Here is an 18,561-nt window from a genome sequence, read left to right as displayed (position 1 = left end):
AGAACTCTGCAAATAGGGGCATCTAGCATGTGGTCAATTCCAGTGACCAGCCCGCTTCAAAACGGTTAAAAACAGAAACAAAACTGAATCGTGTGAGAAGGAACAGGAGGCAAGAGCATTGAGCAGTAGCTCCATGAGTGAAAGTGTAGCAAGGGGGCACTGAAAAGTGGTACCACTGAAGGATTTGGTTCCACAAGGAATAGCTGATTTAGCTCTGCTGACATAATATTTGTAACGAATTTCTTAAGCCACGCATTTCAACTGTGACAACTTTGTTCTAGTTAATAAGTACGTGTAGCCTGAAATCAACACAGCACCTATATTTTGATGCTTAATCAGGAGTACTGTCTCTGTGTGTATCCTAACTCTAGGCGCTAGAGCTCCCTGCACATCAAGAAAACTACTCACTTCTATTTCTATCTCCCTGGTTTTCCAGAAAGACACGAGGAGACTTGAAGAAAATGCATGTGTAGGTGTTCAGTGAATCTAGGCTGAGATAAGTTGCTATGAACGTTAGGGTGTAGCCTTTCCCAATAGGGTTTCCATGAGGGAATTTCGCCCTACAGAAGTGATTTGTGATGCTTCTAGATTCTCCCAAGGATGGTGCACGGCTAGTACCATCCTAGGTGATGGCAGTCAGGTGGGTTCCTTACATCCACCGGACGGCCATGGGCTCTAGGACGCAATTCTTCCTCAGCTCTCAGGCAGGTTCCCCAGGAGCGGGACCTTATGCGAGCCTTTAGGGGTTCACTGTTTATTCAGTGGTGCTTTCTGGGGAGTCCTGTAGGAGTTAGGGAAGCAGAATGGGCAGTGACGGAGCAAAAGCAAGGATGTGGCCTCTGAGACAGTCCCCGCCTGTCACCTCGTCCCGAATGGAATCTACACTTCAGGAGAGCCTTAGCCCCCGGGAGCACGGGGTCAAGGTGCTGGTTGTAAATTAATAACCTGATCACCTCACTCCTCACCTGAGGTTAGAGAGGACACACAAACCGCGAGGAGAGCTACTTCCGAGAATTGTCTTACGTTTCACAGACGATTTTAGAGCCTCGGAGGGAAAGAGTAGGAACTGGAGCTTACTGAGTGCCCTTATTAAGGACACACCATCACGTGTCATTATCCCAACTAGGCTTTCAAATGGGCATTCCCTGCTTCACTAGAATTCAAACCAATGGATGAAAACACCCCCAGTACTGCCGAGCACTTCTCGCTCTAAGCGTCTGAATCATTAAACTGGGAAGCAGATTCCTCAGGACCTGAAACAGCTCCAGGCCGGAAGGTGGGGGGCAGGAGGGCTGTGAGCTGCTGCAGACGCTACCCCTGCGCTCTCTTGCAGGCACACTCCTCCGTGGAAAGAGCCGGCTTGATTGGTGGAGTGAAATTAAAAGCGATCCCTTCCGATGGCAAGTTTGCCATGCGAGCTTCTGCCCTGCAGGAGGCCCTGGAGAGAGACAAGGCCGAGGGCCTGATTCCATTCTTCGTAAGTTTGTGTGGCTCCACGGGGGTGTCTGGGCCCTGCAGGGGGTGGGCCCGCGGTGACAGGGCCACTTTCCACGCTGCCGCGGTGGTCACACGCCAGGTGGTGCTCAGGTCAGCCCGCCTCTCCTTGAGGGTGGCTGGAGCAAAACTCCATTTATTTTTCCTTCCACTTGTGTGAATCTCAGAAACGAGTAACACCAGAGAACCCAGCCTGCAGGATGCTGTGAAGCCGAGAAGCCTTGCTTCTGCTTCCTGTTAAAAATGACACCATAGGGTGGCCCCTTGACACGGTGGATGCATGACGGACATCCGAGTGAGCCAAATTAAAAATAAAACACACTTTCCACCTAGATTGGTGTCCTCAGTAGATGCTAAGAGGCGTCATTTGCAAGAGGTGTATTGCAAGCAAGCAGTGACTAATTAAAATACAGATAAATAGGATATAATTAAAATATCTAACTAGCCAAATAGCAGCTAGTTTTCTTGTGCACGGATGGGCTTTTTCCAGTGGGGAAGAAACAGTTGCTGTTACAACTGGAGGCTGGGAGCTGTCAGGCCTGGTGTGATCTTGGCATCAGCCGGTGTCTGGACTGGGACGTCAGGTGTGATGGCAGCTGAAAGGCTGTGATTGTGGCACTAACCCCGTGAGGTCATCTGGCTGCACTTTGGGGTCATCTGGGGAGCTATAAAGAATGCTGATGCCCAGACCCTGCTCCAGCCTCTCTGGGGATGGGACCAGGCATTGGAGACGCTTCACAGCAACTTCCAGATTCTCCTGTGTACCCAGGATTCCATGCTCTGAGGCACACCTGTCAGTATCTGGGTATTTCCTAGTTGTAGAGCAATCTAGGTTCAACAGACTCTAGGGGCCATGTAGTAATAACTTCCACTACTTTTTAAGAGTTAATCTTTGAGACAAGCTTTTTTATCCAAAAAATTGTTTTGAGCGGTTCAAATTTAGCGCCCTTTATTGAATATCTAACATGTAGGCTGGGAGAGGCACAGAGGGTATGATTTTATACACAATTTGATCCTGATTCGAGGACTTCCCAGAGGAATCAGGAGCATAAACAAGTAATTGTAGGGACATCAACAAGATTCAGATTGTTGAGCTTTAAGATTTCTTTGTATATTTTGGACACCAGTGCTTTATCAAAAGGTATGATTTGCAAATGTTTTTTTCCAAGTCAGTGACCTGTCCTTTCATTCTCTGAAGTATCTATCACAAAGAATAAGTTTTTATTTTTAATGAAGTCCATCTCATCAATTTTATTTTCATGGAATATGTCATTGGTACCTAAAAACTCATCACAAAACCCAAGATGTTCTAGATCTTCTCCAGTGTTATCTTCTAGGAGTTTTATAGTTTTACATTTAGGTCTCTGATCCATTTTGCTCTGGTTTCTGTAAAAGGTGTAATGTCTGTGTCCAAATCCATTTTTTTTTTTGCATGTGGATGTCCAGTTGTTCTAGTACCATTGTTGAAAAGACTATCCTCTCCCCATTAAATTGCCTTTGCTCCTTTGTCAAAGATCAGGTGACCATATTTGTGTGTGTCTATTTCTGGGCTCTCTATTCTGTTCCACTGATCTGTTGGTCTATTCTTTCCGCAATTTTACACTGCCTTGAATTGCAGTAACTCTAGAGTAAGACTTGAAGTCGGGTAGTGTCAGTCCTCTGACTTTGTTCTTCTCCCTCAGTGCTGCGTTGGGTAGGGAATTCCCTGGTGGTCCAGTGGTTAGAACTCGGAAATTTCACTGCCAGGGCCCAGGGCCCGGTTCAATCCCTGGTTGGGGAACTAAGATCCCGCAAGCCGCGTGGCAAAATATATACATATATATTGTGTTGGATATTCTGGGTCTTTTGCTTCTCTTTATAAACTTTAGACTTGGTTTGTCCATAGCCATAACATGATTGGCTGGAATTTTGAATGGAAGTTTATAGATCAAGTTGGGAATTACCAAAATCTTGACAATACTGAATCTTCCTATCCATGTACATAGAATATTTGTCCATTTATTTAGATTTTTTTTTACTTCTCTCCTCAGAATTTTATAGTTTTCCTCATATAGATCTTATACATATTTTGTTAGATTTTTACCTAAGCATTTCTCTCTCTCTGTCTCTCTCTCTATCTCTAGTTTGGTGTTAATGTATATGGTATTGTGTTTCTAATTTCAAACTCAAATTTTTCATTGTTGGAATATAAGAAAGCAATTGACTTTTGTATATTATCCTTTATTCTGTATCTTCTTATAATTGCTTATTAGTTTCAGGAGGTTTTGGGTTTGATTTTGATTTGGGGTTTTTTTGGGGGTGAGGGGGTAGGGTATCTATATAGACAATCATGTCATCTTCAAACCAAGGTAGTTTCATTTTTCCCTCCCAATCTGTATATCTTTTAGTCCCTTTTCTTGTCTTATTGTTATAGGTAGAATTCCCAGCATCGTGTTGAATAGGAGTGGTGAAAGCAAATATCCTTGCCTCGTTTCTGATCTTATCAGGAAATCCTGTAGTTTCTCACTGTTAAGTGTGCTCTCAGGTTTTTAATAGATGTTCTTTATCAAGTTGAGGAAATTCCACTCTAATCCTAAATTCGCTAAGAATTTTTTATTATAAATGGATGCTGGATTTTGTTAAATACTTTTTCTGTATCTATTGATATGATTGTGTGATTTTTTTCTTGTTTAGCCTTTTGATATGATAGGTCATATTAATTGATTTTCAATGCTGAATCAGCCATGCATACCTAGAATAAATCCCACCTGGTTATTATTTTTTATATATTATTGAATTCAATTTGCTAATATTTTGTTGAGAATTTTCACATCTATATCCATGAGATATTTGTCTACAGTTCTTTCTTGTAATGTCTTTATCTGATTTTGGAACTAGAGTAAGGCTGGCCTCACAGAATGAGTTAGGGAACATCCCCTTTTCTTCAATTTTCTGGAAGAGATTGTAGAGAATTTGTTTAATTTCTTTTTTTTTTAACTGAAATATAGCTGAGTTACAGTATTATATTAGTTTCAGTTGTACAACATAGTGATTCAGCATTTTTACAGGTTATATTCCATTAAAATTTATTACCATATAATGGGTATAATTCCCTGTGTACAATATATCCTTGTCGCTTATCTATTTTATACACAGTAGTTTTTATCTCTTAATACCGTACCCCTATCCTGCCCCTCCCCCTTCCCTCTCCCCACTGGTAACCACTAGCTTGTTTAAAATTAATTAATTTATTTATTTTGGGCTGCATTGGATCTTCGTTGCTGCATGCGGGCTTTCTCTAGTTGCCGCTAGTGGGGGCTACTCTTTGTTGCGGTGCCACGGGCTTCTCATTGCGGCAGCTTCTCTTGTTGCGGAGCACGGGCTCTAGGCGTGCGGGCTTCAGTAGTTGTGGCACGCGGGCTCAGTAGTTGTGGCTCGCGGGCTCTAGAGTGCAGGCTCAGTAGCTGTGGCGCACGGGCTTAGTTGCTCCGCGGCATGTGGGATCTTCCCGGACCAGGGCTCGAACCCAGGTCCCCTGCATTGGCAAGTGGATTCTTAACCACTGCTCCACCAGGGAAGCCCTAGTTTGTTTTCTATATCTAGTTTAATTCCTTTCTTAAATATTTGGTAGATTTTACCAGTGAACAAAACTGGGCCTGCTGCTTTCTGTTATGGAAGGCTATTAATTTACTGACTTTATTTCTTTAATAGATATAGGCCATCTTAGTTTGTTCAGGCTGCTATAATAAAGTACCACAGACTAGGTGCCTTATGAACAACAGAAATTTATTTCCCACAGTTCTGGAGGAAGGAAGTCTGAGATCAGGGTGCCAGGGTGGGCTCTGGTGAGGACCCTCTCCTGGGTGCAGACAGCTGACTTCTTGCCATGTCCTTACATGGAAGAAGGGGCAAGGGAGCTCTGTGTGGTGTCTTTTACAGGAGCACCAATCCTGTTCTCAAGGGCCCCACCCTCATGGCCTAAGCACCTGCCAAAGGCCCAGCCTCCTAATACAAACAACTCTGGTTTCAAGGGTTTTGCGGAGGTGAGGGGGGAACAGAAATGTTCAAGCCATGGTATAGGCCTATTGAGAGGATCTATTTTTCTTTATGTGAGTTTTTGTAGATTACATCTTTCAAGCAATTGATCCATTTCATTCAGGTTTTCAAATTTGTGGGCATGAAGTTACTCAGAATATTCTTGTACTACCCTTTTACCATCCATGGGATCAGTAGTGATGGTCCTTCTTTTATTTCTAATGTTAGTAATTTGTGTCCTCTCTTTTTTCTTAGTTAACCTAGTTAGATGTTTATCAATTTTATCAATGTTTTCAAAGTACCGGCATTTGGTTTCGTTGATTCTCTCTATTGATTTCCTGTTCCTAATTTCACTGATGTCTGCTCTAATTCTTATTATTTCTTTTCTTTTAGTTTCTTTGGACTTAAATTGCTCTTTGTTTTCTAGTTTCCTAAGGTGGAAGCTTACATTATGGATTTAAAATTTCCTTTCTTCTCTAGTATATGTATGCATTTCATGCTATAAATTTCCCTCTAAGCATTATTTTCACTGCATTCCACAAATTTTGATAAGTTGTATTTTCATTTTCATTGAGTTAAAAATATTTTTAAAATTTCTCTTGAGACTTTCCCTTTGCCCTATATGGTAATTAAAATCTTTACTATGTTGTCTTTCAAGCCATGAACATGATATATCTCTTCGTTTATTTAAATCTCCTTTAATTTCTTTCATCATATAAGACTGTACATGTTTTGCTAGATTTATACCTACAGAATTATTATTTTTGAACAACTGTAAATGGTATTGAATGTTTAATTTTGATGTCCATGTGTTTGTTGTAGCTTATAGAAATAGAATTAATTTTTGTATGTTGATCTTGTATCCTGTAACCCTGCTAAACTAAGAGGGTTTTTTTTAATGGATTTCTTGGGGGTTTTCTATCTAGATAATCATGCTATATGCAAATAGGTACAGTTTTACTTCTTCCTTTATGACCTGTATACCTTTTATTTCTTCTTCTTGCCTTTTTGCACTGGATAGAACTTCCAGTACTATTTGTATAGCAGTGATGAGACTGGGCATTCTTACCTTGTTCCCAATGTTAAGTGAAATGTATTTAGTTTTTCACCATTAAGTAAGATGTTATCTTTAGGTTTTGGTACGTGTTCATTGCCAGGTTAAGAAAGGTTTTCTCTATTCCTAGAGTTCTGAGAATTTTTATCGTAAATTCGTGTTGAATTTTGTCAGATGATTTTTCTACGTTGATTGATATGGTCATGTGGTTTTCTTCTTCAGTCTGTTAGCAAGGCGGGTTACATTGAATGTCAAATATTAAACCAGCCTTGCATTCTTGGAATAAATCTCACTTGTTCATAGCGTGTAATTCCTTTTATATATTGCTGGATTCCAGTTACTAATATTTTTAGGATTTTTGCTTCTCTGGTCATGAGTAATATTGGTTTGTAGCTTTCCTTTTTTATAGTCTTGTTCTGGTTTTGATGTTAGGGTAACACTGGCTTCATGAAAAGACTGGAGAAGTGGTTCCCTCCTCTTCTATTTTTCTAGAAGAGATTGTATCGACTGTACTTTAAACATCTGGTTTTGAATTTAGCGCTTTTCTATGTATGGGAAGATGCATCCAAGGGTCTGGGCTCAGTGAGATATGCACCTTAACTATCTAGGCTTTTCTCCATCCTGAATGCCTTTAGGGTGCACAGCTGCGGGAGGCTGCCGTGCTGAGGGCGTGATGGCCACAACATCCTTTGTTTACTGAGGTGGCAGGGGACATTCTTGTCCACACTCTCATCATCTTGTGGTGGGACTTCAGAGGTAGAGCCCTGTTTCACTCTGGCTGCTACTCTGTGCCTCTGTGTTTATGAGGACTTTGAAATAAGCATCATTTGTGAGCTCTTCAGGGTGGCCAAGACCTCTGTTGGAACATTCCGTGTGTGTCCTTTAAGAGGCATCTGCACGTCCATCGACTACATTTTACGATCTCCATGGTGGGCTCTCTCATGCAAAAGGTGACAAGTGCATGGCCTTAGGAGCAGCAGGTGCCAGATACTTCCACTGACTGCATTTCAAAGCTTCTCGTGATGGAACAGGCAACAATTCCATGTTCATTCACTAAGTCATTCACTTGTGTGACAAATGAACACCCTCCACGTACTGGGCCTGTGGGTGCTGAGATTAAGGGGGGTGGGCCTCAAGGATCTTATTTGCTAAAGTGGAGACATTAAGGGAACAGTCGTTTGTGCCAAGGTAAATGTGAGCTGTGTTCGAAGTCCTGTGATTCAGAGCAGAGGGTTTCACAGCTCATCAGAACTCACAGTCTGACCTGCGTAATGTGTCTGTTTCCTTAGAGCACTTCCTATACCAGCCCTGGGCATCTGTGGAGAGGCGTGGCCCTTTCCTCCTGCAATGTTCCTGGAGGGAGACAGATGTATCCTTGATCTTATCTGATGAGGACTCTGTGCATGTGGACAAGGGGTAGAGGGTACAATGAGTTATGTAGTGGGTGTCAGTGAAGCCTTTGCTAAGAGGTAACACATAAGGCCAGTGTCCTGGAGGACGTGCGGGCACGTGCCTGTCTTGTGAGAGAAAATAGTACTGTAAGGCACAGAGATGTGAAACATCATAGGATGCAGGAGGAGACGCAGCTGGTTGTTATCTTAAAGGGGCAGGCAAGGGTCTGTGAAGCTGCAGAGAGAAGGCCGCCTGGGTCGGGCAGGAGGGTAGCTTGAGCTTTGCCATGTGGCTCTCTTACTCCCATTGAAACGAACGCGTGCTGGTCATCATTCTGCACATGCGTAACTCAGTGCCCGACCCTGAGTTGTGGACCCTGATGCCTCGATGTCTTAGGGAGCTTGCTGACCCTGGAGGTCTAGCCAGTTTCCGGAGGTCTGAAAGGCAAGTGAGGCTTTCCTAAGCAAACCAGCCACTCGGAGCCCACAAGCTCTGACCACCTCCTTCATGATTTCGCAAAGAGGCTGCAGCCCCTTCAAAGTCAAAACCCGCCTCTCAGATCAGGGGTACGTTGGGCAGATTTGAACTTGGAAATCAGAATCACTGTCCCTCCACAAACTCTCTGTGGCTTGTAATAATGTTCCCTTTCTCATCTCTATGGTTTGCCTTCCTGACTTGCTAAGGTCAGGATCGAGGCGGAGGGCGGAGCCTGCACGGCTTGTATTAGAGCAGATCGGGCCCATGGTGAGGGCGGCGGCGGAGAAGGAGGGGAGGGGACAGCGGGGAGTAGCAGGACCGCCCAGGGCTCTCAGAGATGGGGCGCCCACACAGGCCCCGCCTGTCTCCCCCTGCACAAATGTGATTAGGCCCCTGCAGAGCGCCTGAAATCAGGTTAGCATCACTGAGCTGAGCTGGGGTAATCAGAGCCCGGAGCGGAGCAGGTGCTGGGCTTTAAAGCGGTGTCTGAGAGTGAGGACAAGCTGACTCACAGCCACTAGAACACCAAGCACGCAGGGCCCGCCCCTCCCCCTCCTCTCCCCCCCAACCCCGTCCCCTTCCGGCCCGCCTGGAACAGCCTCGCGAGAGCCTGGATCCCCGTGCCGCCCACGTGCGGCCCGGTGAGCCGCAAAGGGCTGGGGTCGGTTGGAAGGGCCTCGGGCACGGTCCAGCGTGCTGCGTTCTCTAGGCGGCAGGACCAGAGTTCACGCCCCTGGGCTCACCTTGTGGTCTGCTCCTGCCTGCGTGTCCCTGGACCAACCCCTGACCCCGCCACAGGAGGCTCACTTAAACCAACTGTAAAGTAGGGGTCCCTGAAGGCATCCAGCTCAGGAGGGTCGTGATGGCTGGATATAATCTCTGCAAAGCTCCCAGGCCTGGCTGAGACGTGTTCTCTCCTGAGGCCACTCCTAGGACTGGGCATCATTTTCTTGTTGTTTTTACAGAATGCTCCATGCTCAGAACAAAAACATCAATAACTACATGAAAAGCTAAGAATATACGGTTTATATTAGCCAAATCTCATCATAAGAGACAAGCAGTACTAATATTTGGTGGAATCGTTCTAGACACACTCCTGTGTACACATTAACGGAAAATAATTTTAACAACAATTTAATAATTTTTAATGTTTAGGTGTAATTTTAAAAACAGAAGGTATGGTGTTTATTTCCATTAGAATTTAGCTGAGGAAAATGAGATGAAACTGAAGGAATTGCTGAACTACAGAAGCGTCATTCCTAAGAGACTCTTAAAATTGAGAAAATAAATGACAAGTGATATTAAGAAGGTTTAATCATCCTTTGGTTTTTTGAAGCTACATGGTTTATGACATAGACATAGCATTTTAAGAGTTCCATGCTCTACCTACCAAACTAGGCCCCTTAGATAAAGCATTTTAGTATTCAGTTATATATTGCAAACACCAGAGAAAAATCGCTCACTGACTTGGAGTCCCACTAAGTCATTTATCTTGTCAAGATGAAACATGTGGAGAATGCTTGGCACTTGGACCAGGGAGGGGATGGGCACAGAGGCAGGAAGGAAAGGGGCTGAGAAGCCACGGGAAACGTTGAGGCTAGAAGGTCTACACCCGCAGACCTTAGGGTCTGGGCAGGTCCTGGTCTAGTGCATTTGTGTTGAAAATGAGAAAACAAAAACCCAGCAGGTGCCAGTGTGATGCAGAACTGGGCCTCCAGCCCCGGCCTTTTTGCCCCAAATGCTCAGCTTCAATGTCTGTGTATTCATCTTGCCTTTTTATTTTCTGTGTTGGTGATGCCTGGATGTCGTAAGGACCTTGCTGACCCTGGAGGTCTAGCCAGTTCCTGGAGAGCTGAAAGGCAAGTGAGCCTTTCCTAAGCAAACCAGCCACCCGGAGCCCACAAGCCCTGCCCACCTCCCCTTTACGAGTCTCTCACACTCCAGGCCACACCTCTCCTTCCCCGATCCCCCCAGAGCCAAGGACCAGACAACCAGGGCAGTCCCTGTGCCTCACAGCCTGCTGAAATCATCTGAAAGAATTCACACTTGTCAATCCTAAGCCTGCCTGCTCTGCCTCACTTGTTCCTTTCTGCAGGGAACCCATAGTTCCCGCCCACCTTTTCCCTTCCCTCTGCCTCCTGACTGACCCTGATGCTTCCCTGTGTGGCTCTGCATGGCATGGCATCCCCTCTCCCCATGGGTATAACGAGCTATCTTTTTACTGGCAATGTCCTCCCAACCTGTTGGTCTTGCCACACCTGAATAGCAAAGCAACACTCTCTCCGGCCCAGGTGACTGTATCAGCTGAGCCATCACAGAGCGGAACCCATGCCCCCCTGGCCAGAGCACTTTCACTCTCTTTGAAAGACACATTTGGTTTTCAGGTCAAATGCAGGTGGTCGCAGGCGAAATGCACCAGAGAGGCCTCCAGCTGGGTTCTCAGGTTTCCTAGCTTGTGTGTTTCCGACCCCTGTGTCTCTCTTCTCGGGGCACAGAGCATTGCTGGGGGCTCCATAAAGGCCACACAGATTGAATGAAATTTCACAGCCTTATCACATGGAAAGAGAAATTTCATTATCCAGACTGTGTCCGCCACTGTAAATCAATTAGGCTCTTTGGTTTGGAAACAGAAGATGCTTTTTGATCATTTGGAGAGCGTTTGCACGCAGCAAATGTTTCAGCCCCTGTTCTGTGCTAGCAAAATGTGAGTTCCTAGCAACACAAAGAAATAAGATGTAGACCCTGGTTTCAAGATTTCATGGGTCCGGAGGGAGAGACAGCTTGGTGAGTGGGAATTTACAAGTCAGGCGCGCAGGTGTGATGACAGACCTGCAGGGCGCTCAGGGAGCAGAAGTGAGACGGCAGAGAATTCCCAGCCACGTCTCCCAGCTGGGTGACCAACTGTTCTCAAAGCTTTCTCGGGACACCCTTTAAGAATTATTTTCAGGGTCGGGAGGGCTTTCTCGTGAATTTCCTTAGGAGAGCAAAGCTTCATCTTTGGAGGGTTGAAGTTAATCTTTGGGAACAGTTTCATTCAGAGAGAAGGGCAGCAGGTGAACACCAGTGAGTGATGCCGTTGGTCCAACTCTGAGCTGACGCGGAGGCTGGTCCAGAAGCAGCATCGCACGAGGTCTGGAGCAGCCCCAGCCAGGCCGATGACGTGCGCATCATTCCGTGTGCATCATTCCGTGTGCTTGCCCTGTGCGCACGCGCACACACACACACACACACACTCAGCTAAGAAAATCCAGGCTCCCTACTTCATGGAAGGAATGATATCCCTATAGTCGATATACACACTTGTATCAATAAAGCGGATCACAGGGAACGCTGTTCACACGGTCTGGGCCTTCCTTCCCGTCCCTCGGCATCCTGGGAAATCTGTGCCAGTGCCCTTTGTAATCTCACAGCCTAGTTTTCTGTTACCAGCTCTGTTTCTCTCAACCTGTTATGATGCTTCCATGCAAATAGTAAATACGTATCCACAGACTCACCTCTCCATCCAGCACACGTTCAGCCAGCATGTGTATTCAGGCTGTGGGCCCCATCTGGGTAGGGGTGGTAGCTGTGTGTGTGTGTAGGGTACGGCAGTGACTACGATGCAGGGCTGAAAGGACCTCTGCTTCCTGCTCTCCAGGTGGTGGCCACGCTGGGGACCACATCCTGCTGCTCTTTTGACAACCTCTTAGAAGTGGGTCCCATCTGTAAGTATCTGATTAAAATTTTCCTTTGGAAAATGGGCTCAGTATCCGGGGACTTCAGTAGACTGCCTCTTTGGTCTCTCCTTCATAATATTAACTTCATATCATAATGTAGTATATAAAATGTAATATAATTATATAGTAATAAAATATATTAATATAATATTAACATCGTTAAACTTATTGCAGGATAGTTTGCCAAACTCTTCTCGTGTTTACAGTGACACAAACCTCCTTAGCTTGAACCCCATAAACTCGGAATTTGGGCTAATTGGACAAAAGCTAAGCTTAGCTGTACCAACACGCTATTGGTAAGAAAACTATAACAGTGATGACAGATTACAAAGGCTGTGTTGCCCCCAGTTGAGGGGAATCAGCTCTTCAGACTCTCAGAGGGTCATGTGTGTGATGGCAGGAGAATTTTCTGTCCTTGGAGTAGGTCTTCCAGCATCTTTTTTTGCCTTTTTGGAATTCCTGAATATAATTGAGCACATTAAAGTGATTAAGCAAATCAATATCAAAAAACTGGATTTCTCCCAAGAAGAGTGTGTGCTTCGTGTGTCTGCCGGGCCCCCTCACCTCCCCCTCACTGGAGCACTGAGGTTTTCTGCAAGAGACAAGAATTCAGAGCATTCAAAGGTGAGCCCTGAATAAGAGGCTTCTTTAAGCGGAGGCCCTGGGAGCTCAGCAGGCCCAGGAGGTTTTCTGTGGCCAGAAAGCCTTTCCTCAGGCAGGGGTCCTGGCTTGTGACCCTCCCCTCCTCTGTCCTCGGGGCAGGAGGGCCTGTCCCACCGCTGCAGGCCGAGCTGCTGCCCCGGGAAGGGGAGGGCCGGGTGGCAGGGGTCATCAGAAGGGTCTGGGGGTTTCATGGCCGAGCTGCGGCTTGTCCCACTGGGACCTGGCTCACTGCCCGTCTGTGGAGCCCCAGCAGGCTCTTGCCTCTCCTCACCTGGGTCTGCCTGTGGACCACACTCACGGGGTGCGGGAGTGGACCCTCTCTCCCCCGGTGTGACTGAAGTCTGATGGAATGTGCTGGGCAGGGCTGCGTCACAGGCAGCCGTGGTGCAGCCTGGGCCACCCTTGAAGCCGTGTGCCTCAATTCTGAGCTGCGTCTCCATCTGCGAAGTAGAGATGGAAACATTTATTGTAAAGCGATGGGATTCTGAGTGGACGAGTTAATGCACGGAGAGGGCGCGAGACAAGAGCGAGAGAGGAGGGCTTCCCTGGTGGCACAGTGGTTGAGAGTCCGCCTGCCGATGCAGGGGACATGGGTTCGTGCCCCGGTCCAGGAGGATCCCACATGCCGCGGAGCGGCTGGGCCCGTAAGCCATGGCCGCTGAGCCTGCGCGTCTGGAGCCAGTGCTCCACAACGGGAGAGGCCACAACAGTGAGAGGCCCGCGTACCGCAAAAAAAAAAAAAAAAAAAGAGCGAGAGAGGAGCCTTCGTGCTTTGAGGGGACGTGGAGCCGGTGGCTGGTTGGTCAAGTGGCTGCTGGTGTGGCCTGGCCCGTTCCCATGGGCTCCGCCACTGTGACCGTGGCAGATGTCTGTCTGAGCAGCTGGCCGGAGGTGGGGCCGCAGGGCCGGGGGCTGGGAGCCGGGAGGAGGGACAAGCCAGTCGTGGCTGCAGCGGTGGCCTCACGAGCTGCAAACCCTGGTCCCAGGCCAAGGCGCTGAGCCCCTGGACTCAGATGTCAGGTCGGGAGCTGGACGTCCTGGCCCGCGGCCGGCTGATGTCACTCCGGGGCCATGGGATTAGAGGGCCGGGTCACCTGCCGGGCACAGCCCACAGGGTCCTGCCGCCCCAGCGCCGGCTGTCCTGATGTCCAGGGGCTCCCCCTGCGCTCGGGCCTGGGGGCCATGGGAAGACCTGGATCGGGGATGCGTACGGTGCCAGAAGCCGAGGCTGTTCTGGGCAGGTGTGGCGAGTGCCACAGCGCTCCACTCGCTGCCGAGGTTTATCCACGAAGCCGATTTGGGCAATTCTGTTCATTACCAGCCATGCTCTTACTAATCGTCCGTGGTGACTTGACGGTGAATGAGCGCCTTTCGCCTGCTTCCCCTCCTCTGACGTCATTTACTTGAGTCGCCAAATATTTAGCATCCTGTAACCACCTTGTTCTCCCGTGCGGTTGGACTACACCATTAAGATAATTCAGATTATTTATCTGCGCACCACTGCGTGACCAAGAGAGCAGGTCAAAACTCGGTTTTCTCCCAACTGCTGCTTTAGGAAAGACACTTTCTGTTTAGCTCCTTTCCAAACAATTTGCCAGAGAGACTGTTTCAGTTGGTCCTCTTGGACCGGTCAGTGGAATTTCCTGGCAGATTTTATTGAGAACAGGATGAGAAACAGAAAGCAGAGAGTTGCAGGGCTTCCCTGGTGGCGCAGTGGTTGAGAGTCCGCCTGCCGATGCAGGGGACACGGGTTCGTGCCCCGGTCCGGGAAGATCCCACATGCCGCGGAGCGGCTGGGCCTGTGAGCCATGGCCGCTGAGCCTGTGCATCCGGAGCCTGTGCTCCACAGTGGGAGAGGCCTCGGCAGTGAGAGGCCTGCGTACCGCAAAAAAAAAAAAAAAAAAGAAAAGAAAGAGAGTTGCAGGTATACAGGCAGGCAGTGTGAAAGTGGGAAGCGGGGGTCCCAGGGCTGTGGCAGGGGGAGGGGTGCCTGGCGGGTCTGTAGCTGATGGTGCCAGAGGTCTGTCTGCTCCTGTCCACGGGGGCCTCGAAAGGAAACAGGCAAGGCAGTGGGGGCCCGACAGGCACAGGGGCTGCCCCTTCCCTCTTGGACGCATCAGAAACCTCCCCGTCGAGGCGACCTTGCCTGTGTGCTGGGTGGGCCTCGTCCTGGGGCATGCGACTCCTGTGCTCTGGCCTTGGGGTCTCAGTGACCCCTGACCCCTACAGATGCCCACCATATTCGGTGGGCACAGAAGGCAGGTTGTGCTGTCAGCCGATCACACGTAAGACTTGGGATGCAGAGGTGGTGCTCGAGGCTGTTCCCCTCCCCGTGGAGAGAAGAGAAGCCCATTGGGAATCCACTCCCCATGGGCGTCTGGAAGGTCCTCCTGCAGGGGTTTTAGGCCAACTACACGGCTAGAGGGAATCCAGTCCCTCACAGGCTGTCCCTGGTCCTGACACCAGCTCCAAGGTCAGGGCTTCCACAGCTTCCCTCTGGTTTGACGCTCCACACCTGAGCGCATACTTGTGGTTACGGTTTATGGCAGGAGGAGGTGCCTGGGGCAGAGTGGGGAAGGGTTCAAACTTGGGGCTTCGGGTCGCCCTCTCCTGTGAAGTCACCCTGGGGCCCCCCCACCAGCCCTGATGCGTGACAGTAGGCCCAGAGAGCGGGCCCTCCCTGCCAGGGAAGCTTGCCGAGCCTTCGGTGTCAGGGTGTGTACTGGGCTGTGTCACACACTGGCCGGGAAGCTGCCCTCCTTCCCCAGCCCCTCCCGGACATCCAGCTCATACCTTTCGTTCCCAGTCCTTCAGGACTCAGGACGGACATGGAATGGCCGTCTGGGGGCCGCAGCTCCTCTCAGGCCGGGCCTTCCAGGGGCTAGAGGTCCCCTCCCTAGAGCCGAGGGCAAAGGCCAGAGCTCTTCTGGGGTAAGGCTAGTTCTCTCTGCCACCTTCTTTCTGGTGCCCCGCTTTCGAAACCCTGAGCGGCCCCCCATCATTCCCCACCCACTGCCCCTCCTGGATCTCCCGTACCCTCTGGAGTGACAGAGCCTTGAGGGCTGGCATCGTTACAGCCCCGTCCTGGGGGTTCAGGGTCAGATCTCCTCTCTTCCATCTGTCCCGAGGTAGGTCCGGCTAAAGTAAGGGGGTGTGGGTTTTACTGTGTTACAAGCATCCCTCTCTCAGGGTGAGGGCCGAGGGGGAAGGAGAGCCCGTTTGCAGCTCCCAGACTCCGTCCCCTCCTCCAGCCCTCACGGCTGTGTCCCTCCTGCCTTGTCTGCCTGACCCTTCGCTGCTCAGTCCTGAGCCGGACACAGTCAAACTCCACCCAAGCACCTCCATCAGAAAATGCAGCTTCCCTTAGCAGCTCCCACAGCCGCGAGGAGAGCACAGACCTGCCTTGAGATTTTGTGTCTATCCTGCACGTGCGTCTGAAGCGTCTCCCTCCCCTCAGCGGGTCTGAGCTGTAGCAGCAACAGATGACAGCATTGCTGCAGCAGTGACAGCCGTCCTGTCCTTTCCTGATCCCCCTTCTCCCTTCCTGGCTCATGGCCACATCCATGGGGGGCTCCACGGGTGCCTGGGGAGGCTGGTCTGAGTGCAGCGATGAACCCGTAAGACGTGCTTTAGGTTCACTCAGTGTGATCCTCTGTGGTGATATCACCACCCCCCGGACACATTTGATCCTGATCCAACCAAAGGCTTCATCCCTTCCATCCTGAAGATCAAACTGAATCGAGGCTTTGAATTGCCTCCTCTGTCTTTTATCAGCAGAGCTCAGAACCACTCCTCACTCCTCATAGCGTCGTGTGTGATCAATCAGCCTCACGCACGCAAAAGTGAACCGTGAATCCATCCACCAGCACAAATGCAGGTGCCGACGGACCCCTGCCAGGGTGCCCTGATCTGGCGCTCCTGGGGCAGCTCCGCCCCTGGAAGGGAAGGACGCCCACCCCTTGCTGCAGACCCGCAACCTCTCCTGATTGCATATTTCACGGCTGTGGGCAGTCTACAGCACGGAGGCAGGAAATAATTACGGGGATCCCGTCGCTCCTCTAGGAGCGGGTCTGTCCTAGTGTCGTGATGGGCACATATGAGTGTTACCTCGTTTGTCCCTCAAGGTCTGGATGCTGTTTCATCTCCATTTGCTAAGAGGGGAGCGAGCTTGCAGGAGGGCAGTAAGACCACACGGTGGCTGGGTGGCTGGAGACGGGAGTGGAGCCCAGATACGCTCGAATTGAGGGAGCACATTTATTTTTTATTTTACTTTTTTTTTGGCCGCACCATGTAGCATGTGGGATCTTAGATCCCCGACCAGGGATCGAACCTGTGTCCCCTGCGGTGGAAGCTCGGAGCCCTAACCACTGCACAGCCAGGGAAGTCCCGAGGGACCACATTTAGACAGGACTCTATCCCAGCTCAAAGTCAGGCAGGTGCCCTTCCCGCGAGACTTTTCCAGTGCGGCTGGAACACAAAAATCTCATTCATGAAGGGAGCTGAGAATGATCTCAGGAAGCGTAAAGCTGGTGACTGAACTTCCTGGGGGGGGTGGAGAGACCAGTGTGGACCGCGTGGTCCCAGCCTTACGAAATGCTTGTGGGAAGGACTTCAGACCCAAGAGAATCGAGGAGAAAGTTCCCCGAGGGTGAGGTGGGGAGGGCACAGCATGGCACCTACCTGGAGTAGATGTGGGTGGACGGGCTGCTGGTGTGGGGTAGGCTGGTTCCTTGGGGCTCTGCTAGGCGTGAGGGTCAACACCGAGGGTCAGGGGTTCCCCTCACCTCCACGCGTTCTCTGAGCTCTGGTCCCCGTGCCAGGCACCGTCGGGGCCAGTAGCACATGGCCTCTGCCTCAGCATCACTGCTTGTCAGGGATGCAGACATCAGGCCAACAAATGCTCTTGACAGACTGTATTTGAGAAGATGCTGGGCTGGGACAGGTGCTCTGACCCCGGGATGAGGGCGGCCCTCCGAGCGCTCACAGGTCGCTTCTGGGCTTCAGGTCGCGAGGAGGACGTGTGGCTGCATGTGGACGCTGCTTACGCGGGCAGCGCCTTCATCTGCCCCGAGTTCCGGCATCTTCTGAATGGAGTGGAGGTGAGTATGCTCTTCCACAAGAGTGTTTTTGAAAGGTATCCTGTGACCAGTGACTTCTCCTTACAAGGATGTGACATTTATAATTTTTACTACTGTGGTTCGTTTCAGCAAATGACTTCCAAACCAGTTTCTGTGATGAGTGGAGGTTACACTTCCCTGGGACAAGGGGTGAGAACCTTCCCGATCATACAGCCTTGTCTTCTCAAAATACACCTGACGTTTACACTATTTCTCCGTCTGCAAATCCTGGGCAGAGCTATCATGATAGGATAGAGTTGAGCTTACAAACGGTGGGAAACTGTTTAGGAAGAAAATAAAATCTGAATGAGTTTCAGATCAAGGGATAATTTTTTAAAAAACCACCTGCAATTCCATGTGATCTGGATCAATAGTCATGTTCTGATCACGCAACAGAGCATGCTGTTCACTTTCACTGAGATGGAAAAAACAGCCACCAAAACGATTGACAGATGCTCTGCTTCTGCAGGGTGCAGAGTTAACACTAAGTGATGAGTTTGTTTCAGGCTGGAGCCGGGTTTCACTGTCGGCAGCTCACGGGACAGGAAGTTCCTCCTTGCCGGGGACTCAGATGTACATGCCATGAAGGGTCCAGGGTGGCAGACTTTGTCAGTGAGCGGGGGAAGAGGATAAT

General features: G+C 49.3%; 1 protein-coding gene across 1 annotated transcript in view; it reads left to right on the top strand.

Annotated features, from left to right (window-relative positions):
- Positions 1-18,561, top strand: part of DDC (dopa decarboxylase) — a 76,084-nt gene that overhangs the window by 32,939 nt on the left and 24,584 nt on the right. Inside the window, exons 6-8 of the mRNA XM_060020097.1 lie at positions 1,334-1,477; positions 12,069-12,135; positions 17,815-17,909. Of these exons, the coding sequence (XP_059876080.1) occupies positions 1,334-1,477; positions 12,069-12,135; positions 17,815-17,909 (306 nt within the window). The remainder of the gene's footprint in view (positions 1-1,333; positions 1,478-12,068; positions 12,136-17,814; positions 17,910-18,561) is intronic.

Source organism: Delphinus delphis, chromosome 9 (genome assembly GCF_949987515.2).
Source record: "Delphinus delphis chromosome 9, mDelDel1.2, whole genome shotgun sequence".
Taxonomy (NCBI): domain Eukaryota; kingdom Metazoa; phylum Chordata; class Mammalia; order Artiodactyla; family Delphinidae; genus Delphinus; species Delphinus delphis.
Note: the sequence above shows the minus strand (reverse complement) of the source record. Positions and strands in the feature narration are given on the sequence as shown.